Source organism: Pan troglodytes, chromosome 15 (genome assembly GCF_028858775.2).
Source record: "Pan troglodytes isolate AG18354 chromosome 15, NHGRI_mPanTro3-v2.0_pri, whole genome shotgun sequence".
NCBI classification, from domain to species: domain Eukaryota; kingdom Metazoa; phylum Chordata; class Mammalia; order Primates; family Hominidae; genus Pan; species Pan troglodytes.
Window position 1 is genome coordinate 98,887,838 of NC_072413.2, and position 24,618 is coordinate 98,912,455.

Here is a 24,618-nt window from a genome sequence, read left to right on the forward strand (position 1 = left end):
GTCTTTTAGTTTGCTTTATTTGAGGAGTGCAAAAAGATTGGGGAGTGAGAAAGCTCAGGGGGTGGGGAAAGTTCTACTCCCCGTGCAAAGCGGTGGTGTGGCCAGAGCCTCTCTGTGACTCGGCATGGTCCCCTGGATGTCTGTGTGCCTTCTGGGACTCCATCCCTGTATGAGGGGCCCCTGCACCCCTGCACTGTCCAGTGTTCAGTGTTGGGAGGGAAAGGCGCCCCCAGGCATGCAGGGGCCCTGTTTGCTGTGCAAGTCTGGTAAGTGGCACTGGTACGTCCGGATGCCCCAAAGAGCGGCTTTGTCCAGGTAAGTCCAGAGCTCAGGGCCAGAGGAAGGCGGGGTCAAAAAAGCTGAAGCAGATGTGGTGGGGGTGGGGGTGGGTTTGCTTGCAGGGTGTGATGGGGGTGAGGGAGGCACCACATCATCAGATGTCGGGAGGTTGGGGGATGGGGGTTGGGGGGCGGGGGCGGGAGCTCAGGGGAGCAGGAGCACCGGCAGTGGAGGTAGAAGAAGTCAGTGGAGCACCCGAGGTCAGTGTCCCAGGGCGGCACAGGGTGGCCTTCGCCAGGCTGGGTGGGGGGCCCTGGCACCTGCTTGCTTGGCTGCGCCTGCTGTGCCTGCTTCTTCATCTGGCCACGCGTCATGGGGTCACTTCCTGCTCGCCACTGCTTTCTCCCTCATGGATGTCACTCCCGGGCATGGGCTTGGGACCTGGAGAACGGAGAACTCGTAGCCCAGGGCTGGCGCTGGGTCTCTGAGGACTGAGTAGTCCGTTAGCACAGGTGGCATTGCTGGTTGATGAGTTGAAGAAGTTGTTGCCCTTCACAAGTGGGTTCTTCTTGGGTCAGGAGTGGCAGGAAGGGAAGCGAAGCAGGCTGAGGCGCGGGGAGGCCAGGGGACGTCGGGAGGTGTTGGGGTGAGAAATAGAGGGGACTCTTTGCTGGAGACGGGGAGGCGTCTTCAGTCGAGGTCAGCATCTTCGTCCTCATCAGGCAGCTCTTCTAGCCTTGCCTGCTCCCTGGGCTGGCTCTCCCAGGCGGGGATGGGCAGGGCCCGCCTGTAGATCAGGGTCAGGAACTGGCTCAGGGCCCTGGCTGCCTGCTCCCGGCTGAGCAGGTGCAGCTGGCCATCCGCACTGCGGATGTGGAGCAGGCGGCTACCAAGGAATTCCAGGACCTGGGGATCCATCAGGTGGCGTGGGCGGGGTGGGTGGGTGGCTGCTGTGTGGCTGGGTGAGGCCTCCTGCACGTCGTTGTCCTGCTTGTCCTGCGAGGTGTCTTGCAGGCCGTCATGCAGGCCACACTGACGGTAACGTTGCAGGTCGTCTTGCAGGGCTTCTCGCAAGACGACATCCTCATCACCAACGACGTGCAGCTCCAGGTAGCGGTTCTGACGCAGGGCAGGGAGGTGGCCCTCCTGGGGGGTGACTCTGACACCGAAGAACTCACACAGCGTCAGCCAGAAGCCAGGGGTGAACTGCAGGCCTCGGTGGGCCTGGGAGTGCAGAGCATTTCGCTGCCAGCGGCCAGGGCCCAGGAACAGCTCAGCCAGCTCCTGGGCTGGGATGGTGTTTGCGCCTACGAGAGCGGGCATCTGGGTGAGCAGCTGGGTGATGGCTGTCGTGATGCTGCTGCCTGCGATGAGGGACGAATCCAGGATGAGTCGTAGGGAGCGCTGGGGCTGGGGCCGAGCCACCTGCATGGCGGGTGCCGGCCGCAGCGAGAGGCACTGCCTCACGCGCAGTAGCACGAGGATGGCTGCCAGGGCTAGGGTGTTCTTCCAGTACAGGAGGCCTTGGAAGAAGTGCAGAATGACGGCCCTGATCTGGGCCATGCTGAAGTGGGCGAGGAAGCTGTTGAGGATCTGGTCGATGGGTATCATGGCCAGCAGCTCTTGCCGTAGGGTCTGTTCATTGGGCTCATCCTGTTCTTCATTCTCTTCTTCCCCGGATTCCGTCGATGGATCCCTGGGGAATCCCCTTGAGGCCAGCAGCAGGGTTTGCCTGGCCGCAGTGTTCCTCTGGAAGGCTCTCCTCCACCGGAGGTTTCTCACAGGTGGCAGAGCTCGGCCGCCGTCTTGTTCTGGCAGCTCCATGACGTCAAAGTTGAAGTGGGAGAAGAAGAAGACCCAATGCCCGGGGAGAAGTACGGTGAGCCTGTCATTATTCAGAGAGGCTAGATCCTCTGTGTTGAGAAGGATCATGATGGGCTCCTCGGTGTTCTCCAGGTAGCGGCACCACACCATGAAGGCAGCCCGTATTGGAAGAATCTTCATCTCCGCTCGAGAGTACTCAACCTCGATAGGGGAGATGTTGCGGGAGTAGAAAGCGCAGCAGGCTCTCTTGCCGGTTTGGTCGTCGATTTGGATCAGGGAGGCGTGCAGGGCCGTGCCGGTGACGCCGGTTTCCAAGTAGAATGGGTTCTGGGGCTTGGGGTGGTGGAGGAGAGGCGCCTTGCGGAAAGCCCTCTTCAGGCACTCGAAGGCCTCCTGCTCCTCGACTCCCCAGTAGAACTGGTAGGAGCTCAGCAGCTGCCGCACCAGGGGCTCTGCGATGATGCTGAAGCGCTCCACGAAGTGGCGGTAGGGGAAGACGAATTCGATGAAGTTTCGCAGAGATAGCTTGGAGCCAGGGGTAGGGTACCCTGTTATGATGGTCATGACGTTCTTGTTCAGTTTCACCCCTTTGGGGGTGACGACGAAGCCCAGGAATTCCACGGTTTGGCGGTGGAACTGGCTCTTGTCCAGGGAGCAGTAGACGTTGTGGTGGCGGAAGCGGACCAGGACTTGGCGGACGTGGTGGAGGTGCTCCTCCTGACTCATTGAGTAGATGAGGACTTCCTGACCATAAGAAAGCACAAAGAACCCTAGCATGTCCTTTAGGATGAAGTGAATCACGTTCTGAGGTATGATAGGGTCTGGGGAGAGCGCGAACGGCTGGTAGCTCTTCATCTCTTCAAGCTCCAAACCAAACGCTGCTTTCCACACATCTTCGGTGCGGTGCCCGTTCACGCTTTCCTCCACAATGGTCCCACGCAGCTCCAGTTTTGTGAACCACTCGGCTCCGTGTAACTGGTCAAACAGTTCCGGAATCATCTGTATGTAGTCCTGTCTGTTGGTCAGCATGTCCTGCAGGTCCCAGTATTCCTCCTGTAGCCCGGCTCTTTCTTGCATCCCGGCACCCACAGGTTCCCAAGGCGCGGTGGAGGGACACTCGTGAAAGGTCTCGCTGTGATCACTGTCTCCAGCCTGCTGAAGCTCAGAGGGCTCTGATTCAGAAAGATCATCGGATCCGTCTGAGCTTGGCTGGTCGGAAGTCTCATCATCTGCTTCCTTCGGGTTAAACACGTCGGCCAGGTCTGAGTATGGGTGTGGCAGTCCGGGTAGCAGGCTCATGCCGTGCCTCTCTAGGGCAATGCATGGCGGGGGCGGGCGGAAGCAGTTCTTCAGGCAGTAGGGAGAGTGGAAGGTGCAGCGGCCTTTGATCCAGTCGACTTCGGGGGCGTGGACTCGGAGCCAGCGGATGCCTAGGACCACAGAGAAGTTCGGTGAAGGTACGATGTCAAATTCGATGGACTCCTGGTGGTTCTGGTGGATACACACCAGGGGCTCCGTGTAGAGCCAGACAGGCTCGTTGCCAATCAGCGAGCCGTCCACGGATTGGACCGGCTGTGGGTACGGCTTCTCGTAGAGCTCGACGTAGTGCTCTTGGGCGAACTTCTCATCCATGAAGTTGCCGTCAGCTCCCGAATCCACCAGGGCCTGGACCGCGACGCTGTGGTAGGGGTTCACTCTCACCATGAGCAGCAGGAAGAGGTGGGCGCGATTGATGTCCGGATGGACTTCGCTGGGCAACCAGCTGCTGACCATCCACCTCTCTGGAGCAGGTGAGTCGATCCAGGTCAGGTTCCGGGGGCGGGCCTCGGGGGGCAGCCTGAGCATAGCTCTTCTCTCTGCCAGCTTCTCTTCTATTTGCAGGATGAGCACAATCAGACTGTCTAGGGAATCCGGCTGAGGGACCCGGAATAGATAGTGCCTGATCTCCTCGTTGAGCCCCTGGCACAAGTGGGCCTGCAGGACTTCATCTGGCCAGCCCAAGATGGGTACCAGGCTCTGGAACTCATCGATGTACTCAGTGGCAGAGCGGCCGCCCTGCCTGATGGTGAACATGGCCTCTTCTGCCACACGCAGTGCCTGGCGGTACTCAAACACCTCGGACATGGCCTCCAGGAAGGCTGGGAAGTCTCCGATCAGGGGGCTGTTTTCCTGCAGTAGAGCTTTGGCCCATTCTAATGCCAAGCCGGACAGGTGATTGATGACATAGCCAACTCTCAGACGGTCGTTATAGAACATTCTTGGGTAGCTCTGTAAGGTCAGTTGGCAGAGTACGATGAACTCGTGGAATTCTCTGCGATCGCCAGAGAAGTGCTTTGGGGCGGGCAGTTGGCCTGCATTGATCCCTTTGATCAAGATCTCTTCTGCTACTCTCTGTTGCTCTTTGAGGTCTTGCATTCGGAAGTACAGCGAGATGATGGACCTCACCATGGCCATAAGTTCTGCGGCTGAGTGCTCGGTCTGGTTTTGCTCTTCTTGAGGAGTCTCCTCCCTTCCCGATTCCTTCAGGTCAGTGTGAGCCTCTTGTTCTTCTCGGGCTCCCGATGGGTTGACTGATGCTTCTTTCATCCTATCAGATGCTCCACTGAGTGGATCCCCCCTTGCCTGGTGTGAACCGTTGCATGACTCCTCCAGGTCTTGGAGTAGGTCATTGGGTGGATCCTCTATTTCCTTACGTGGGCCACTGGATGGCTCCTCCATGTCTTGGAGTAGATCAGTGGGCAGCTCTTCCATTTCCTGGAGTGGGCCACTGGGGGGCTCCTTCTTTTCCTGGGCTGGGCCGCTGGCTGGCCCTGCCTCTCCCCGCACTCCACTGCCCGATGTCGCCTCGGTGGTGTTGGATGAGCCCTCGGAGGACTCCATTTGTTTTGATGATGGATTCTTATGCTCCATCATCGTCTCAAATGAGTCTTCAGAGGGTTCTATCATTTCGTCGGATGGAAAGGAGTGTATTCTGAAGATTGGTAAGGTTGTGATGGCGTCCAGTCAGTAGCTGGGACCGTGGAGATCAGAACCTGGTGGTGGAAGGGGAGTGTGGGGGGTAAAGGCAGTAGTTTAGGATCTTGTGAAGTGGCAGTACCAGGGTCTCAAGGACAAATCAGATGCCCAACTAATCAGAGCAGAGAGAAATGGGGGAAAGCCTTCTTGTATCGAGCCAGCCTCCTTGGCTGGTCACTTGGGGTGCCCCCAAGGAGGGAAGATCTGTCAACCCCTGACCTGCCTCCCAGGCTTATTCAGTCTGCCTGTCCTGTCCATTTCCTCCATAGATGTGAGAAATTCACAGCCCATAAATTCTGTGGCTGGGAGCAGCCACCGTGGCAGGCGGGTACCTGGCAGGGTGCACAGGCTGCTCCATTTCCCCCTGGCACATGCACCTGGTCAGTCCTCTTTTCCTGCTTTGGTCACCTGAGAATCACAGAGGTCACATCTCAGCACCATCGAAAGCCACCCCTGGCAGGCTCAGGGCTCTGGAGCAAGCCCAGCCGCCTTGGTTGTGGAGCGGGAATCTCTAGCAAAGATGCCTACTGTTTCACCAGTGCAGTGGAAGAGGAGAAAATGGGCACTTGGCCACTGTCCCGTCAGTTGGGTCAGCAGCCCAAAATAGTTCTTATTTCCTTCCCCATGTTCAAAATAGAAATTTCAGGGGGTGTGTACAGGTCTGGGTTCTTTTTTTTTTTTTCCATAAAGTTTATAACATACCTACTATGTGCTGGATAACTGCATATTTGTTACTTGATTCCAACTCAGACTTTTGGCCAATTTCTCTTTCTCGATTTGGTCTCCTTCCAATGCTATGTTCTCTCGAGCTCTGAGCTGTTGAGGAGATCTTCAAATAATCTCCTTCTCTTCCTACAATCTCCACTCTCCCAGGACTGCCCTCTTTGTGAGGCTTCTGGAACTTCACACATCTGGCCTCAATTTCACCAGTGCAAGCATGTCTGCACGCCTCTCCAGTCTTATCCTCCCAGGTCCCCTTCTTAACGCCAGTGGGTCTGGTCTCCTCTTTCTAGCAAATATCTTTTTCTCTCTGTTGCTGGTTGAGCCCTCCCAACAGACATGTATCTGGCAGAGTTGGGACATTGAGTGTGGGGGTTGGGGGGAACATGTGACATCTTTGGAATCTGACGGTCCCAGAGTGGATTTTTGGAAATCTAGTGTTGGGTGGTTTTAGTGGGCTGAGACAGAATTGAAAGGGAATGTCTTGGTTGGGGTTATTTGCACATTTCTTCTCTGCTGGGGCAGAGCAAATTAAGCTTTGATTATCTGATAGATTAGCTGTAAAGTTACTGCTCTTTATAAATTTAACACCTTTTGTTACTTCTGAGTTTTCTTCTAAGCCACTGGACCCATCTGTAAAAAAAAAAAAAAAAATGCGTTCCCCCTTACGTGAAACTCATTGGCTAAAATCCAAGCTTTCCAACAGGATACAAAATTCAGATCTGCTGTTTCTCAAAATTAAGTACACCCTTGTTAGCATGACACTTAAATTTGATCATGCAGTCTCTCTGATTAAAGCCTTCCACTGTTTATTTACTGTCTGCAATATTAAATCCAAACCTTCTAGCATAAACATATCTGACATGTAAACTCACCAAAACTATTCTCTGGTTAAAATGTAAGGGCCTTAATATAATATGAAATTCTTATTTTGTCATTCCTCAAGGTAGAGATCACATTTTTTTAAAGCACAGTATACAAATTAGCATGGTATAAGAATTATAAGAATCATCATCATCATCATCATCATCATGTACATAGCACATTGCATAAATTAACTCATTTCCTCTCCATAAAAGTCCTCTGAGATATGCATTATTACTGTAAAATTCCAAACCTCTAATATAAAATTCTAATTGAAATACAAAATTTAACTAAGTAATGCATCTGCAGACTTATCTATCAGGAATAAAAATCTCAGCATGTCTCTCACTTAAAACTCTTTATTGGTGAAAATTTAAATTTCTTAGCAAGACGATTTAAAAACTAGATTATGCACCCTCTTAATATAAAGTCTACACTCCTTAACATATTTACAAATTCGGCCATGTGAATGATTAAATCCTTCAATGTTCCTGCCTTCAGCTCAAAATCTAATATCCTCAGCATGTTAGAAAAATCTTAATACTTCTTAACATCAAAGTTTAAACTGTTAGCAAGATGAATAAAGGTCATCTCATAATTTCTCTATTTAACACATATAAAAATTCATTTTTATTGCCTGTAAAGTTTCAACCACGTAGCATAAAATAAAAATTTTCACCATGTAATTTACTTGCCAACTGATTAATACGAACCCCCAAATCTCATCAGGTCACTCCTAAAACCCTTTATTGGCTTAATTCCAAACCTCTTCGCATGATATAAAATTCTGACCATGTCATTCCTCAAAATAAAAAGGTCACTCTCCCTTGCAAGATACACGAATTTGCTCTTATAACTTCTGCTTAAAGCTTTATTCTATCTCTTAATTACCTATGAGATAAGGTCTAATTATTTTTAGCATAGAACAATACATTTTACCATAAAATTTCTCTGACTACTCTACCCAGGACAAAATTTCTGCCATGTTACTGCCTTAAAAATCTCTTAATGAGCCAGGCACGGTGGCTCACAGCTGTAATCCCAGCACTTTGGGAGGCCAAGGCAGGTGGAACACTTGAGGTCAAGGGTTTAGGTCAGCCTGGCCAACATGGTGAAATCCTGTTTCTACTAAAAGTACAAAAATTAGCCGGGAGTAGTGGCTCATGCCTGTAATCCTAGCTACTTGGAGGCTGAGGCGGGAGAATCGCTTGAACCTTGGAGGTTGCAGTGAGCCGAGATTGCGCCGCTGCACTCCAGCCTGGGCAACAGAGGGAGATTCCCTCTCAAAAAAAAAAAAAAAAACAAGACTCTTAATGGCTGAAGTCCAAATTCCTTAGCATGGCATAAAAATGTAATTCTGTCATCCCTCAAAATAGTGTCCAAACTTCTTAGCATGCTATGTAAATTTAATCATATAACTTCTTTTTATGAAAACATGCTTTGTCTATAAATGACCCGTCTCCTCATCATGGAGCCCAGCCTGGGTGCCCTTGTGCCCAGGGGATGCCTCTGCTCACGAGTGGTCTGAGGCTTATTCATTATCTGGTTCAGCAAATCCAGATACCTTAACTTAAGATCTGTTTACAATCCAATTTCTCTGGAGACAAAACCCTCATCAATTTACTTCTTAAAACGCTTTACTGGCTGACATCCGAACGCCTCTGCATGAGATTTCAACAATGAGCTCAATGAGCTCATCCCCCACCCCTTCCAAACACAGCACTTGAATGCCTTCAACTCTCTTGTAAAATCACATCTCCTTAGCATGTGAGCAAAATCTGATCATATCATCTTTATCATAGAGATCCTGTCTTATAGCTGTGCCAAAATGCACTTGTTTGAGCATGTAACTTCTCAACTTAAAACTTCTCGAGGTTTCTTCATTGCCTGTAACATAAAGTCCCAACTACTTAACACAAAATGCGACATTTTACCATGTAATTTCTCTCAGGATGATCTATTAAAAAACCCCAAATCTCATCCTGTTCCTGCTTTAAGCCCTTTATTGGCTTAAATCCAAAGTTATTAACATGATATAAAAATTTGATCATGTCATCCCTTAAAGTCAAATTCACACTTCCTAGGACAATATATAAAATTTGATCTTATAACTCCTTTTAAAATCTTACAGTGTCTCTTAGTTGTAAATGGAAGAAAAGTCCAAATTCTTAGCATAAAATGTGAATTTTATTTTGTAATTCACTGCATACTATTTATCAAACGCAAAAAACTCACCAGGCCACTCTGTTAGAAAGTTTTATTGGCTAAATCAAATTCCTTGGCGTATGCAACAGTCTAATCATGTTGGAGCCTCAAAATAAATTCCAAATTTCTTTTCATATTCGCAATATTGATCATTTAACTCCTCTGATTAAAATCTTTCAACTTTGGTGTCAACATTAATCACACCTCCTAGGCAAGCTCTGCAGGTTGAAATTGGCACTCCCCCAAGATAGAAATTCAAAATGTTTGCGCATGATTGTTAAATTGGTGGCCGTTACTTTTACAATTTCCATTGTTTCTTTGTTGCTTGTAATGTGAATCCCAAAGCCGTTACCCGTAAAATATATTTTATCATGTTTTTCTGCATACTTATCTCCCACAAGCAAGAATCTCATCATCACATTTCTTAAAACCCTTTGGCAAAAATCCAAACTCCTTAGCATGAAATAAAACTTTGATCCTGAACAAAGTCCAGATTTCTTCCCAGGAAACTCAAATTATGAAACTCTTGCTTAAAATCTCAACGTGTTTTCATCACTACAAAAAGCCTCACCATTTTAGCAAGGCACCCACTTTTAATCGTGGCACTCCCAGCTTCAAACCTGTCAAATTTCATGTCCTCAACATAAAATCTAAATGCCTGAGCATGAAATGAAAATTGGACCAATTATTTCTTACATTGAAAATCTTTGGATTGCTCTTCTCTACTTAAACTATAAAGCTGAAGTTCTTTTCGCATGAAACTAGAACTTTTCACCACCTACAGTTTCCAGCTTCCATTTCCTGTTCCTCATGCTTCTCTCTGAAAAGACTGAGTTTCCCATTCTCCAGCCTCCAAATGCGTTTCGATTTTATTGTCCCCAAATGTTTCTTTTCTTTTTTTTGTTTAACCATGTCCCTCTGCCCATAATTCATTAATTCATACAGCAGCATGTCCTGATTCTTTTTCTGGGCCAGGCACGGTGCTCGATCCCCAATGGAGGGAAATGGAGGCAGACCCACCTTGCAGGTCATCACCAGGAAGGAGATGAGACTCATGTCCTGGAGACGAATACCCCACTGGAGGTGAGTGAGGGGCCTTGGAAGCAGGGCCAGGGGGTTCCCTCCACACCTGCTGAGCATCTGCCTCTCTGGGAGGGCTTTGGGCATTGTTGGGGCCTGTCGGGCCTCCAAATTCTGGCTTTAGATGGGCACTCTGGGATTCCCATCTGGCTTCACCTGCCTACCAGCTGGCCTGCCATAGCCTGGGCCCTGCCTCTTCTCTGCGCTTTGCAGAAATCATATTCTCAGTCCTTCAACTGTGGCTTAATACATGTTGTTCTCAAATCTCATGACAGTTTCTTTAAGAAATATCTACTGATTTGAAAATTCCCGCCTTATTTGAAAAAAAAAAAAAAAAAGCCCAGAATTTAATGCTGCTGGTTTGGGGTCACAACTGCCTTTGAGGTCTTCGAATGGGACCCTCTTCCCCCCAACACTCAAGAGACAGACGCCCCAGCCTCACCACCTTCAGTGCCCAGAGCCTCTGTCGGGTCAGCTCCTTGCTTGCCTCTGAGCCAGTGGCCCATTGGGTCAGGGCTGCCAACGTGTGTCTATGAAGGGTTGGGTGTGGGGGGGCCATGGGGGGGACAAATCCCTCAGCAAATACCTCTCTCTGTCAGCTCGCCTGTACAGTAAAGGAAATCTGATTTTAAAAATAGAGCTTGGAAGAGGAGATGAGAGGATATTTAGGAGCAGAGTTGAGCCTGGGGCGGGGGGCCGGGGTGGAGGAATTAGGGGAGAGGTGAGGACAGGGGAGGAGGGTGGGAGGCTGGGGGGCTGAGGAGGAAGGTGAAGCTGGTGAGGAGTGGGGAGGCTGTGAGGATGGAAAGGGGAGTAAGGGAGAGGTGGGTTCTCTGGAATGCTGGCCATGACCCCTCTCCTGGCCTCCAGAAACTAGCCCAGTCACACCTGGGGCCCCTGGCTCTCTGGGCTGCCAGGATGGGTGTCAGGTGAAGATCCCTGTCCATCTTGGCCTCCTTGTAGGTGGTGCTCAGAGCTCCTTGGGTTTGAGGGACATAGCTACTGGGTCTTAGGAGTGAAGTGGCCTCAAAATGAATACCCCCAGCAGCTCCCTCTGCTGCCTGGCCTGCTGTGGCCTCCTGTGGATGGAAGGCACAGCGTCACAGTGAGGGTGGACATGCAGGGACACTGGGAGGGTTTGTTATTATTTATTGATTATTATTATTATTAATTTTGTTGAACTCGTGTCAAGGTTAAGATGTGTCCATGGCAGCTTGAGGCTTGGAAGCCTTCCTGGTTTCCCTGGTATGAACAAGTGTCAAGGATGGCTCACTTGATGGGACTTGGTGAGGAGGCTGGTGAGATTCCTGGGGGCTTCCTGAGGGCCTCATAAGGAGTTTGGGTTGGGTCCTGGGGATCCCAGTGGACTGTGGAGTCTGCAGGGGCTGCTGGCCTGGCATAGCTTATGTTGGAGTCCCTCCCCCCGGGACCCTTCAATCTTGCACACCCCTGACTTGTGGCTAAAGACAACTTGAGCCTTACAGGGTGGGAGGCCGTTGGCATCTCGGCCCAGGGCAGCCCAGTCTCGGAGATTCTCTCTCTTCCCCTATGGTCTGGACCGAGGTGCTTGAATGCCAGGCCCCATGGGCCTCGGACTTCATCGTAGTGATGGGGAAACTGAGTCTTTGGAAGGAGGAACAGGGAGTTACAGTAGAACTACGCTGTCCCCAGGGCGTGTCTAAATCCCAAACCACCCAGCAGGGTGGGGGTCTTCTGTAGAGGGACCCCCAGCCCCTCACCTTGCTAAGCCACTGAGGTGACAGGGAGTGCCTGGGCCCAGCAGCACTCCTGCTGCTGTGTCCCTGCCCCCTCTATGCTTGACTGGCAGCTCCAGGGGGCAGCTGTATCACTCTGCCCAGAATAACCCTGGGAAGGGGCGTGTGCCGCCTGCGGGAGGGGCTGTGCGAGGGGTCACGGGTGAGCTTGTCCTTCTTGTCTTGCCCAAATCAGCGGGGCCAATCAGCTGCTCCTGAGGCTGATCTTGCCTTTCAAGGCAAGTGGGCAGGGACAGGCCTGCACCAGCCTCCTAGCCTAGATGGGCACTGACTGTCAACATGACCTTCCTCTCCCAGGTCCTCAGTTTCCCCATGTCTGCAGGGAGGGTTTGGGTGGTGGCCTTCTCACTGTGCTCCTGTAGCTCTGGGGTTCCTGAGAGGTGCCTGCGGGGGGCCCTGGGAAACAGTAATGAGAAGAGGTGGCTGGCCCAACAGGTGGAGCTCAGGGATACCCATTGCTGCCTTAGTTCCACCAGCTGCTCCTATAAATTGGGGTCATCATATTATTTCATTTAAACAGAGGTTGCCAGATCTGAGCAATGGTTGAAAGCACAGACTATGTGGTCTCTTCTAACGGCTTGTCTTGATTTTCCACCCTGGGCTGGGAGGGGTGTAAGAGTGGAACCTGCTCATCTCTGGTGGGCTCTCTACTCTCACCCAGTGGGCTGCGTGGACAAGCCCAGGTGGCTGCAGGCCTAGGAGTGGAGCTGTTCTTAGAGTAGGAAGGTGAAGACTTTGAGGCAAACAAGGAGGGCCCCACCTCAGGGCCTGGTGGAACTAGAATGAGGGCAGGAGGCAGATGAGAGGCTGGCTAGCCTTGCAGAACCTCAGTTTCTAAAGGGACGATTAGAAAGGTAGGAGCACCTCCTTCCAGGGAAGACGGGTGTGTGAGGCCCTTTGTAAACTGTAAATGCTATGGACAAGTCAGGGATAGCTACCGTCATTAGGATTCTTACGACTATTACTTCCAGAACACCCACTGTAATTGTAATGGTCAAGATTTGGACAGCATTTCATGCATGGTGTCAACTTTAATTTTCCCATTAACCCCACAAGGGGACGATGCCCTGCTTGGAGAGTGAGTAAACTAGAGTCCAGAGGGGTGAAGCGGCTGCTCTGGAACCATAATTATCGGCGACAATGGTGCACAGCCCCAGCACACAGGACCTTCCCCGGGAGGGGCAGGCTGATGACTGGAGTTGGTGAGGGGTACGTGCGGAAGACGGAATGTGACCCAGAGAGGGACAACTAGAATGTATTTATTAAATACATTCAAATGAGTCTCTGAGTACCTGCTCTGTGTCAGGCGTGATTCTAGCCACTCACCCCTAAAACTGACTTTGCTCCTAACGAGTTGGGGGATGTGCTGCCGTCTTACAGAGTTAAACTGGGATTCGGAGGGCGAGGTGCTGGCACAAGGCCCCCGAGAGACAGAGGCAGGGTTTAAAGCCAGGTTTCTCCTGGGCAGGAGCAGATGCCCAGAGTGGGGTTGGCAGTTGCCATTTGGGAACCTGTTGGGACCTTCAGAGCCAGAGATGCCATCTTCATTCCATGGTGTTGATACTGCCAGCCTCGTGGCCTGAGGGGCATCCAGACCACAAGACTGGGGGTCTCAGTGTCTGCCTCCATCTCCCCCAAAGGTGCTTGCTGTCATTCCCAACTCATTCTAGCTTATTTGGTGTTCGAGGAGGGACAGGACAGCTGGCCCAGGACCTGCTAATTATAGCTGCTCAAGTATTTGAATAGAGGCCTTGAGTACCCACCACCATGTCGTGGTTTTTTCTTACAGACGAATGAACACTTTACCCCTTGTCCTGAGTGCCAGGCCATCCCATTCACTGCCCCACCTCCCCTGCCCGCCCACCCGATCCCTGGGGGAGGTCGACATGGGACCTCTGCCCCACATCTTACCTTGGCTGCAAGCGTACAAGTGGATCTCCTCCCGTCCTGTGCCACTCGATCCTCGCTGCTTGCTAAAAAGTTATTGAATACATTTGTTTCTTTAATTGTGAAAGTCCAGTCTTTTTGACATGCGTACATTTTCTACAGTAGCAACCACAGTGCACACACACAGTCTTCCAGCCTGCTCTGCTCGCGTGCCTTTCTGTTGTGAGCTTCTTTTTTCCACGTGGCTACGTTGGGGACCTCCGTGATGCTTCCTGAGTGCTTACTATGTGCCAAGCGCTGCTTTCACCATTTTACAGGTTTTCACTCTTTCAATCCTTCTAAGAAGCTGCGAGGGCCTTCCTTTTATTATCCCCATTTTTCAGAAGAGGAATCCGAGGCCCTGGGACCTACACCCACCCTCACACCCGGGCCCACGCTCACTTTAATAACCCGGACTGGGCAAGGACTAAGTCCAGCCAGAGCGTCAGCCTCGCTGGCGTCCTCACTGGCCATGGCCCTGCAGCCTTGCTCTTCAGCTCCTGGAAGCCTCCTGCCCTTGGTGGACACCCATTTTGCTCTCTAGCAAATGGATAGAAAAGTTTATGTGAGTCTGGCTGGGCGGGGTGGCTCACACCTGTAATGCAGCTCGTTGGGTGGCTGAGGCAGGCAGAGCATTTGAGGTCAGGAGTTCGAGACCAGCCTGGCTGACACCGTGAAACCTTGTCTCTACTAAAAATACAAAAATTAGCTGGGTGTGGTGGCGTGCGCCTGTAATCCCAGCTACTTGGGAGGCTGAGGTAGGAGAATTACTTGAATCTGAGAGATGGAGGCTGCAGTGAGCCGAGATCATGCCACTGCACTCCAACCTGGGCGACAGAGTGAAACTCCATCTCAAAAAAAAAGAAAAGAAAAAAACGTGTATTTGAGTCTGGGCCCCAGCCTCTGTTGGACTTTGAGTAAATCTTAATTTAGCACCCTGAGCTGCAACTCCTTTCTCCTGACCCTGCCACCTGCATGTGCCATTCTAAGTGGCTGTGCCCCAGGCTGCTCATCCCTTCCACCCTGGGTCCCCATACACAGCAACCCCATGGCGTTTTTGTCCTGCTCCTTCATATTAATCTGCATTGGTGACTCCTTTGTCCCATCTTCCCTCAGCACACAGTAGGGCTGCTGGCAGCAGGTGAGGCCTGGGGCAAGGGCTCAGAGAGGCAAGATGCCATTTGGCCATGCCACCGAGTGAGCAGTTTCTCTTCTTGCCCTCCCAGGTGGCGTGAAGGGGAGATGGCTGCTTTCTCCTGGGAAGGGAGCGGGTGCCTGGCCCAGGACCAAATCGAAAGGTCTGAAAAACGATATTCATTGTCCTAATGTGTAAATTTCGACAATTTGCAAATTTGTAGATTCTTTAGAATGGAACTAACTCAAGCCCTTCATTCTGCAGCTGAGGCTCACTGCCCCCAGTGGGCAGTGGGTCCAGGGCTTTCTGAGGACAGGGCATGACCCAGCCCTGCTGCCCCCAAGATGGCACCTGGCTTGGAGGGGTGAGGGGCCCTGTTAGTCTGACTTTGAAGAAGACCAGCCTTCCAGACTCGCTTGGTGCCCTGACAGGTATGTGTGCTCTTCTCTCTCCCACCCAACAGCCCCTTTTGGGAGACAGGGTCTGAGAGGAGTCAGGGTCATATAACCTTAACACAGTATATTATCCAAAAACCCACCAACCCTGTTACTCTTGTCTGTCTGCTATGTGAAACCAAGGGCGGTGTTAAAGTTTATCACCATGATATACAGATGTGCATGGGGACATCTGGGATGGGGCTCGGGGTCTACCTGGAGGTCAGAGAGGGCAGGATCTGCTTAGGGGAGATGGATGACTGTGGGGGTCAGACAGGGCAGGGTTTGCTTAGGGGAGATGGATGACTGTGGACATGTGGCTGTAAATCATCCTCCCCGTCTTACATAGGATGGGGATGCAACTTTCAAGAGTTGCCTTGATTGGTACCTTAAAGGAAATAAAACATAAAATGCTTGGCACATAGTAGATGCTCAACACATGTAGAAAAGGCACTTATTTTAGGTGGATCGGCCGCCGAATAGCCCTTTTGCAAGCCTTTCTCATTTTTTGGAATCCAAAGGGAAGGTGTGGGGAGCAGGGTCAGGGTGGAGGGGAAGGGCGACGTGAGGTTGCAGAGGGCATTTTCTTGAGGCAATGGCATATCTTTCATTGGTACTGACTGGGTTTATGCGGACTTTGAGAGGAGTGGAGTGTCTCCAAGTGGGGCTACCCCAGCCTGCAGGTTGGATGCAGGTAACCTCAGTCCGGGCACTGCATTTTTATTTACCATAAAAATATTTCATATTTGCTGGGTGTGGTGGCTCACGCTTATAATCCCAGCACTTTCGGAGGCCGAGGCGGGTGGATCACCTGAGGCCAGGAGTTTGAGACCAGCCTGGCCAACATGGTGAAACCCCGTCTCTACAAAAATACAAAAAATTAGCTGGGCGTGGTGGTGCATGCCTGTAGTTCCAGCTACTCAGGAGACTGAGGCATGAGAATTGCTCGAACCTGGAAGGCAGAAGTTGCAGTTAGCCGAGATTGCACCATTGCACTCCAGCCTGGGTGACAGCAAGACTCCGTCTCAAAAAAAAAAAAAAAAAAAAAAGAAAAATTGCCAAACTATGGCAATCACCTCAAGGTTTTCACAGGAATCAAACTCAGTCCAAACTAAAATGCTGTGTAATAAATAGTGGGGCTTCACGTGCAGGAAAGGCGATTAAGAGCAAGGCATGCGGGCCGAGGGCTGCTTAACCTGTCTCAGATTTCTTCCGCACAAAGTCATGGTTGAAAATAGGTCTCTGCCTGGCAGAGGGTAAAGAAGTTCTCGAAGGCCTCTGTCTGCATTAGCTTGGTGAGAGGGAAGACATTTAACCAATTAACCAATTAGTGATCTGTGCGGATGGAGACTGAGCAGGATGAGGGTGCCACCCAACTGGGTGTAAAGTGGGCTTAGTTTTGTCTTCTTGGCGTCTGGGAGCCTCAGTGCCTTTCTACGTAGATGGTAGTATGCTTGTCACATCCTTGTCACACAAGTAACCCTGTTCCTGTTTGAGGATTCCAAGAGCCTGTGACGGCTGCAGGGGGCCCTGAAGCTTAGTGTGCAAGCAGGAGCTGGGGACAGAGGGGCTTCTGACGGGAGTCGGGGTGCCTCCTCTGGATGTGGGGGTGGGCTAGGGTGGGCAAAGGTTTCTTCCCGTTCTCCTGCAGCTGACAGTTAGAAATGCCAGTGCCGTTTAGCCACAGTCCCTCTGGGTTAGAGTCGGGAAGAAACATGGCAGTTGTGTGTTTTGCACAGGAATCAAGCCGTCAGGGGGCACAGTGAGGCCCCAGCTCCTTACCAGCAAGCCTGCTAGGCTGCGAACGTGAGCCGCCGGGCCGCAGCTCTCTAGAGGTCCCTGTCCCCACCGCCTGGCCCCATCTCATGTCACATTGCCCCAAGGTCTCATTCCACTCGGCTAATCTCCAAGAACACCGGCCAGGGCATTGGCTTTCGGGTCCTCTTAAAGACTAAAAAGTAAAGCGCTCCCCCATGGGTGCTGGACAGCTTGGGAGGGATTTGGGGCTGTGGGTGGTGAAATCACAGCCCTGGGCACACACCTGCCGGCCCAATGTCACTGACAGGCTGCTCGGAGGCTTGGGGCTCCAGTGAGAGCATATAAATATTTTTTAAAAAATATATTCGCGATAAAATAAATCCCTTGTGTCTGCAGAACTTGCTCTGGGCATGTACCCACTCCCAATCCATCAGGAAACATGCCCTTTGCTTTGTATTTGTAAAAACAGAAACAAAAACAAGAACAACCCACAAGCGAACAAACAAATTAAATCCCCCCCACACAAAATGTTTATTCTAATTATGCAAGAAATGGATTAATAATTAATACACGCATTAGTAAAAATCAAACACTGCAGATAAAGTCATCTTTAATGCTTCCCTCAATCCCTCCCCACCACCCCCCAGCAAATTAACTGCTCTTCTCAGTTTCAGGCGTCTGGTTCCAGATATTTTTTTCTGTGCATTTGCATATGTAGATAAATATACCTCTAAAATCTACGACTTTGTTTATTTTTTACATAAACTATATCATAGTGTACATTTCCTCTCGCAGCAGCTTGTGTTTCTTCCTTCAAGAGTCTGCTTAGAGATAATAAAGATCAACACTATTCCTTATAACAACACCTCAGTATCCTGCGAGCTGTACACACCAGAGTTTATTTAACCACCTTGCTGCTGGCATGAAAGCCTCAGGTCCTTTACCCTGGTTGGGGGGTGGAGGGCGGTGAATTGGTGGCGGCAGGTGTAAGTAATTGCTGAGATTTGGGTTTGGGGAGTGGGCTCACGAGTGTTTATGACATTATTATAAATGAATATATGAGTGCATAAATTAGCAAAATAAAAGGGGGCTTTTCTGGACCAATGATGAGACAGTGTTTATGAACAAAAGATCATGATTAATCCAGTTCTGCACAAAACACTGAGGTCCATTAGAAGACAATAGGTCTTGGCCGTTTCATTCCTTTTAAGAGCTGTTTAATATTCCACGGTATGTATGCACCATTGTTGATTACACTCTTTTCTACTGTTGAAAATCCCAGCTGAAAGTGCTCTGGGGGAGGAGAAGCTTTGGTCACAGTCCTAGCCGTCAGGGTGGGTCACAGATTCATAGGTGTTCATTAAATTATTTTTTAAAAAAGAATACATAAAAATGGTGCTTAATGCAGATCACTGAGGAAGCGTGTCACAAATCGAGGTTTTAATTAATACGATTCTGCTCAACTAATGCCCGATAAAAAAGATCTAAGCTGTTTCCATTTTTTGTTGCTGTTACCAGCGACACTGCAGTGAGCATTCTTGCAGCTAAATCTGTAAACACATCCTCGACTGTTCCTTTACCCCAGCTTCTTAGAGATGGGGTGGTGGGTTAAATTGTTTGCAAAAGTTTATTTTCATTGAGTGATCTTTCTAAAATGGCATTGTGACCTTGTTACTGTCTTGCTTTAAAGCCTCCATCTGACTTCCTGGAGCTTCCGGGACGGGGTCCAAAAAATAAGGCCTTATCCTGGCATGGAAGACCCTTTAGGGTCTGTCTTGGAACTTGCCAGCCTCAGCCCCTCCCCACTGGTGTTTACCTGCTAGGCGCACCTCACCCCCACGGGGCTACCTGTTTCTCTCAGCGGGCTCCCTACTTCTTACGCTTTGCGCAGCCATGCCTTTTCAGCCAGTTTCTCCCCGGCCTTAAAGAGCAGGCTTGAAATATCCCTGCTGGGGAGCCCAAAGTTAGGTGTGCCCCACGAAACACTGTGTTCAGAAGCCCGCCGAAGTCCTGACCCTGGAAGTGGGATGCCTCATTGACATTTTTTCCCCAATTAAAGGGAATGTTTTGCATTTTTCTAGAATTGATGAAACTGGTCAACTGTTAATCACCCTCCTTCCTTTGTCCCTTTCTAGGAGCCCTAGGCTCCCCCAGTGTTGCCTGGATCTGACTTTGCCTCAGTGAAAACCGCCTCGAATTCTTTCTTGCACCGATGGGCAGATGGGCAGTGTCAGAGGATCGTGTCATCTGTCCCGTGGTGCTGGGTAAGTCTGCAGTGTTGTAAAGCTGCAAACACCCTTCTGGGTGGGGCTCAGGCTGGCACCCCCCCCACTGCCCCAGCCTGCGCTATACCAAGTTCCCCTGATGCTTGCCTTGTGCAGGGCCCCAGAACCCAGGGTCATGGGGTCCACAGCACGGGAGTAGCGTCTCAGTGTTGTGAGTTCTGGGGATGAGGTTCGGGGTATGATTATAGCTTGGAAATGGCTGATTGCCATTATGGCTCCTCCTTGCCAGAGGTAAATGGGTCTGGTCCCAGAACAGGAGGGGGACATGTGATGACTGGAGTAACGATGAGGGGCTCTGGGGAAGGACAGGGCTGAGAGCAAGTGCTGGGACCTTTGGGACCGAGTCATATTCTAAAAAAAGCACAGGCTTTGGGGGAGAGGAGCTGTGAGGCCAAGGCAGCATCCCCCTGGGGAGCTTGTCAGGAGTAACAGGAGCCACTGGCAGTGTTTGGGCTTTTGGTCCCTTTTTTTCTCTCCCAGGGGAAGGGAGAAGGAGGCATTGCAGGAAGCCAGCCACCCTGAGCACAGACCCAGCTACAGAACAGACTTGAGCTGCGTGTCCTTGGCAAATCCCCAAGTGTTTCTGTGCCTTGGTTTCCTGATATTAAAAAAAAAAAAAAAGGACTCATAATCTCTCTCACACAGGGCTATTGAGATCTCAATGAGGAAATAACGCAAATAAATCATCCAGCACAGTAGCCAACACGCAGTACCCGGCAAAACTCGGTAGCTCTCCCCATCTTACCCCGTCATGAAATGCTTAACCCCCTCCCTGAGACGGGCAGCTGCTCCCTTTCAGGGCAGGGAGACCCAACAGAGGACAACACAAATGCCAGAGAGAGTGTGAGGGGCAATAAAAGCTGACGCTCGCCTCCCTCCCAGACATCTTCCCAGGGAAAAGTGTGCTTTCTTGAACACCTGGGGGCCGGGGAAGGGGCTGCCCTACCACTTTTAATCGGGTTTCCCGAAAAGTTTGGTGAGAGTTTATTTTTATGTAAATAACATATAAAAAGTCAGACTTCTCCACAGGCAGATTTTTTGAGGCTCATATTTTACAGACTTTGGCAAGGGTCACTCGGAAGGAACAGTGGTTACAGTCTCCAGAGGTTCATAATTCCTGGAAAAACTTCTGGCCAAACCTGACTTCTCCTAAATTTCACAGAAAATTCTCCCTGGGCTGGGCTCAGGCTAAATGAGCTTTTTGTGTGTTAGTACAGCCTTACCTAGTGGAAGTATGACTTGCACGTTGCCCTTTACACAAAAGGGAACCTCCTCGGCCGCTGTGAACAAAGGCTCCGCTCTCCGAAATGTTTGATTTGTTTACTCGGGAGCGTGAGCCTGGTCGGGCACATGTCTGATACTGGGGCTATTTCTCTGCAGCCATATGTAGAGCTGTCCAGGTCTCTGCAATTTAACCCTGCGCTTCATGCCAGAATCCCATTTCCTAACTTCCTCAAGCACGGGGCAAGGGAGCCACAGCAAAAAGGAGTGTAGGGGGAGTGTCCCCTCTGTGTCCGGCAGGGGCTAAAGGGCTTGCTGCCCTGTGGCCTCTGCCTCTAAATAGGGATTTGGGTTGGTGACTTTTCACATCTACACCAAAGCCCTTCAGAACCCTTTCTGCACCACCAGCTATCCTGAACCAGAGATCCCTGTTCACAGAATTTCCCATGTGGGTGCCTCTTGTTCTGCACCCTGCATCGCGCCCCCTCCCCCGTTTATGTAAATGACACATGTAAATGTCACTCTCCCAAACATTTTCACACCTGCAGCTTCAAATCAACCTTTTAATAGGTTAAAACAACAGCACCAACAAAAACCAGCAAAAACAGAGGCTCCCGAGAAACAAACAGTTTTTCCCGAAGGGCTTGCAATGCCTAACTGAGCTGCCAGGTCCGTCTGTCTGTCTGTTAGCCAGGAAGGCAAACCAGCCTGCACGCTCCACCTGCAACACGATGCTGCCCCCCCACGGCGGGTCGGAGCAGCTGTGGCGACCCCAGGGCTGACAGATTGGGTTGTCAGGAGCAGGACAATGAGGCGGCAGTGAGGATGGGCTCCATCCTTGAATGACTCTGCCCTCCTTGAAATTTTTCTGCTCCATGGAGGTGCATCTCTGCCCCCGAGGACCTTGGGCATTTCACGGACAAGGAGCCCTGGCTGGCCTCGCAGCCATCCCCCATATGCACACACGCACACGCACAGACACGCGCGCACACACACATGCTGAGTGCCTGCATTGGGAACAAAAGGCAGAAAACTCCTTTGGAAACTGCAGAACAGAGGCTTGTCTAGCAGAGGTCCCCTGATAAAGGCTCTGTCCACCCACAGTTCCTGGGAACTGAACCCCTGTGAATGGGCCAGGAGAGGCAGCTCCCGACTCCCGTGTGGGCTGCATTCATCAGCAGGCCGGCCCCCCAGCCCTGTCACTGTGTGAGGAGCTTTCATGAGTCCACTGAACATGTAAGTCACAGTCTGGCAGCTGGCTGCATCTGTGGTTGCTGCTCAGCCTCCAGAAAAGGGCCCCTCAACCTGCCAGACCTCCTCGCTCCTTCCACTCACTCTGCCAGCCTGTTGCCCCAGAGAGGACACAGGCCAGCCTCTGTGGGCTCAGGAGCCAGGGCAGGTGCTTGGCCACTTTAGGTGTTCTGGCCCTCAAGAGGGGAGTTGGCAGCAGGACAGTCCCCACCTCCCCCGACCAGCCCTGGGCACTCAACCCCATTCTCTGCTCCTCTCCCTCATTGCCTTATTGGGACAGAGGCACCCCGCCAACCATCTCTGTGCCTTTGCCATTTAGCCCAGGGCAAGCTACTCGGGAGAGGCCAAATGGCCTCATACTGACCCCTGCCTGGTCTCCTCTGGCCACCTCGCTCACTTGCCCGCTTGCCTGCTCAGGAGTTGGTGCTGTGGGAGCTTCTCAAAGGCCTAAACATGTGGGCTGCCAGCCTGGGCAGGAAACCGTGCTGCAGCCTTCTCAGCCAAGCACTGGCCTGCCTCTCTCCCCTCGGATGCCTCCTGTAACAGGGAGCTCCCTCTCTCCCCAGGCAGCCTGCTCAGGGCTCGCACGCAGAGCTGCTTTGCTGAGCCCTCCCCTGCCTTTTGCATCTGCCTCCTCGGCTGTGCAGCAGCCCTCTTGCCCCCTCTGCCCTCCGATCTCTGCAGGCTGTGGGCTCCCTCTCTTTTCAGTCCTCTCCTTTCTGTGCTGAATGGCAATACCCCCACCAATGGTGGGAACAGGATTGGGCGCCTCTACACCTGTCCTAACACCTCTGTCTCTGTTCTTTTAGACCTGGGACAGAGCCCTTTGCCCTGCTGTTCTAAAAGCCCAGGGGAGGGCGTGGTGCTCCCCGCCTGGGGCCAGCTGCTCCATGTCTATCTCTTGAGCGGCTTCTCAGCCCTCTTGGGTTTTCTATGGCCCCTTTTCCAGTTGCTAGGGAGAACACTCTGTATGCAGCCCCCTGCCTTTTCTGCAGGAGCTGCTGGCCTCCTGGCCAGCCCTGGTCAGCCCTGCAGTAGCAGCAGCAGCAGCAGCAGTAGGCAGCCACAGCAGGGCTGGGGGCTCCCGAGCCAGGCAGACCGGCTTGACTCCCTGCTCTCTAGCTGCGAGACAATTCCCTTTACTTTTCAGACTCGGCTTTTCCCCTGTGAAATGGAGATGAGAGTTTCTCCGTCACTGGCTTGAAGTGAGGACTAAATGAGATAAGTGTAGGCTTGCACACATCAGACACTTCATAAATGCTTGTGGAGTAGACGGTGGGACCCAGGGAGGGAGAGAGAGGTATGTAACAAGTGTCGCAAGAGAGAAAACAGCCTGGCCTTTCAAGACCCTGCTCCCAATACAAACGGGAACCTCTCCTGGCAGAGTCCCCTCTGCTGGCTTAATCGCACAAATCAAGTCAGCCGGAGGCAGCCCCCGGCCTGTGGAACTCACAGTAGATGCAGCAGGCAGCATAAATGACATGCAGAGCCCACATCTGCATTTAATAGACCGAGAATTTGCATTGTATATAACAGCACGAGGGGTAAAGCATGAAGGCATAAAGGAACAGTTTTTCCCGGCGGCTTCCTTGAAGGGCCAGCTTAGACAGGGGTCTGGGGAGGAGAAACTCAGCGGGGTCTGGGCATCCCATAGACTATGGGACAGACATCCATCCATGCACTCATTCTCCAAGCCACCACAGTGTACCTACCTTCCCCCGGCCCAGTCCCAAGCGTGAGGCTGGGGATGAAGTGATGCCGGTGGCTTAGTGATGCCGGTGGCTTCCTGTCCTCGAAGCTCAGTCGGTCTGGTGGGGGAAACAAACAGGGAATAAGACACTGGAAATTGAGGTGATCAAGAGGGGGTGCAGGCATGGAGATTTATGGAGCCCCGTCTTGGAGCCAAGTCCCGAACTGGGCTGTCTGCAAAGAACTCACCAGGGCAATAACCCTGCACACTGGTCTCATGAGCCCCATTAGATTGATGAGGAAACTGAGGCACAGAAAGGCAAAGTCCTATACTCACCGTCTCTCAGCTGGTGTGAGGCTGGGCCAGGATGGAACCCCAGACTCTCCGAGGCTCCCCACCACACCCTGCTGCTGAAGGCTGCTCAGCGAGGCTGTGCCGAGTGCTGGGGGGGTGTGGGTGGGCAGGGGACGGATTGATTAGTTATAAGCACCTCCCAGCGGTGCTTGAGATCCCAGCTCCTCTGTGGCCCAATCCGTTTGAAGGGCAGATTCAAAATTAGGTGGTAGCACCTATGGGCAGAGGCTTATGAAAATGGCATTATTAACCTGATGTGGAGAGGGCCCTGCCTGTCTGCAAGTAGATTGCAGATAGAGACGGAGGGGGCTGGGCTTGTTTGTGTGGACAGTGAGTTAGAGAGGACGGAGAACATCCAGGGGCCCTCCAGGGCTTCCGGACGGGGAGAACCAGATCTGGAGGGGTTGGGGCTGGACAAGTGGGAGGGGGAAGAGGGGGCACGTCTTAAGGGTGCCCCGGCACCTCAGGGAAATGCCCCAGGCTGGACTTGGTGGAGGATCTCCAGCCTTGACTCTGACACAGACAGGGACTATGGCCCTCCCCGCACCTCGGTTTCCCATCTGTGAGATAAGAGATGGAAACCAAACGTCATTTCGAGAAAAGCCCCCATTCCCACCACCTTCCTGGCCCCCCCTTCCCCCACCACCACAATCACGTTTGCCAGACACCTGTCTGCTTGTCAGAGCAATATTCAACAGGAGAGTTCCTTCGCTTCCTTCCTGGAGGGAGAAGGGAGAGGTGTGGACGGGGAGAGGGGAGGGGAGAGGTGCCCCCCACTCAGAGAGGCCGCTGAGCAGAGTTC

General features: G+C 51.6%; 1 protein-coding gene, 1 long non-coding RNA gene and 6 other non-coding genes across 8 annotated transcripts in view; 7 read left to right on the forward strand and 1 right to left on the reverse strand.

The window, feature by feature from the left end:
- Positions 1 to 24,086, reverse strand: RTL1 (retrotransposon Gag like 1). Its single transcript, XM_520846.8, has 3 exons — positions 23,485 to 24,086; positions 13,674 to 13,735; positions 1 to 5,135 (listed from the first exon to the last, which is right to left on the reverse strand). The coding sequence occupies exon 3, from the start codon at positions 5,047 to 5,049 to the stop codon at positions 970 to 972; it is 4,080 nt and encodes a 1,359-aa protein (XP_520846.6). The 5' UTR covers positions 5,050 to 5,135; positions 13,674 to 13,735; positions 23,485 to 24,086; the 3' UTR covers positions 1 to 969.
- MIR431 (microRNA mir-431) lies at positions 1,266 to 1,378 on the forward strand. Its single transcript, NR_035798.1, has one exon. It is a non-coding gene; the product is annotated as a microRNA mir-431 (primary transcript).
- MIR433 (microRNA mir-433) lies at positions 2,145 to 2,236 on the forward strand. The gene has a single exon (NR_035800.1). It is a non-coding gene; the product is annotated as a microRNA mir-433 (primary transcript).
- Positions 3,237 to 3,333, forward strand: MIR127 (microRNA mir-127). Its single transcript, NR_031983.1, has one exon. It is a non-coding gene; the product is annotated as a microRNA mir-127 (primary transcript).
- Positions 4,745 to 4,837, forward strand: MIR432 (microRNA mir-432). The gene has a single exon (NR_035799.1). It is a non-coding gene; the product is annotated as a microRNA mir-432 (primary transcript).
- MIR136 (microRNA mir-136) lies at positions 4,963 to 5,044 on the forward strand. Its single transcript, NR_031984.1, has one exon. It is a non-coding gene; the product is annotated as a microRNA mir-136 (primary transcript).
- LOC104002164 (uncharacterized) overlaps positions 13,525 to 24,618 on the forward strand; it is a 117,203-nt gene continuing 106,109 nt past the window's right edge. Inside the window, exons 1-2 of the long non-coding RNA XR_010151034.1 lie at positions 13,525 to 15,254; positions 19,151 to 19,279. This is a non-coding gene — a long non-coding RNA (uncharacterized LOC104002164). The remainder of the gene's footprint in view (positions 15,255 to 19,150; positions 19,280 to 24,618) is intronic.
- LOC112205502 (small nucleolar RNA SNORD112) lies at positions 18,112 to 18,188 on the forward strand. Its single transcript, XR_002939452.1, has one exon. It is a non-coding gene; the product is annotated as a small nucleolar RNA SNORD112 (small nucleolar RNA).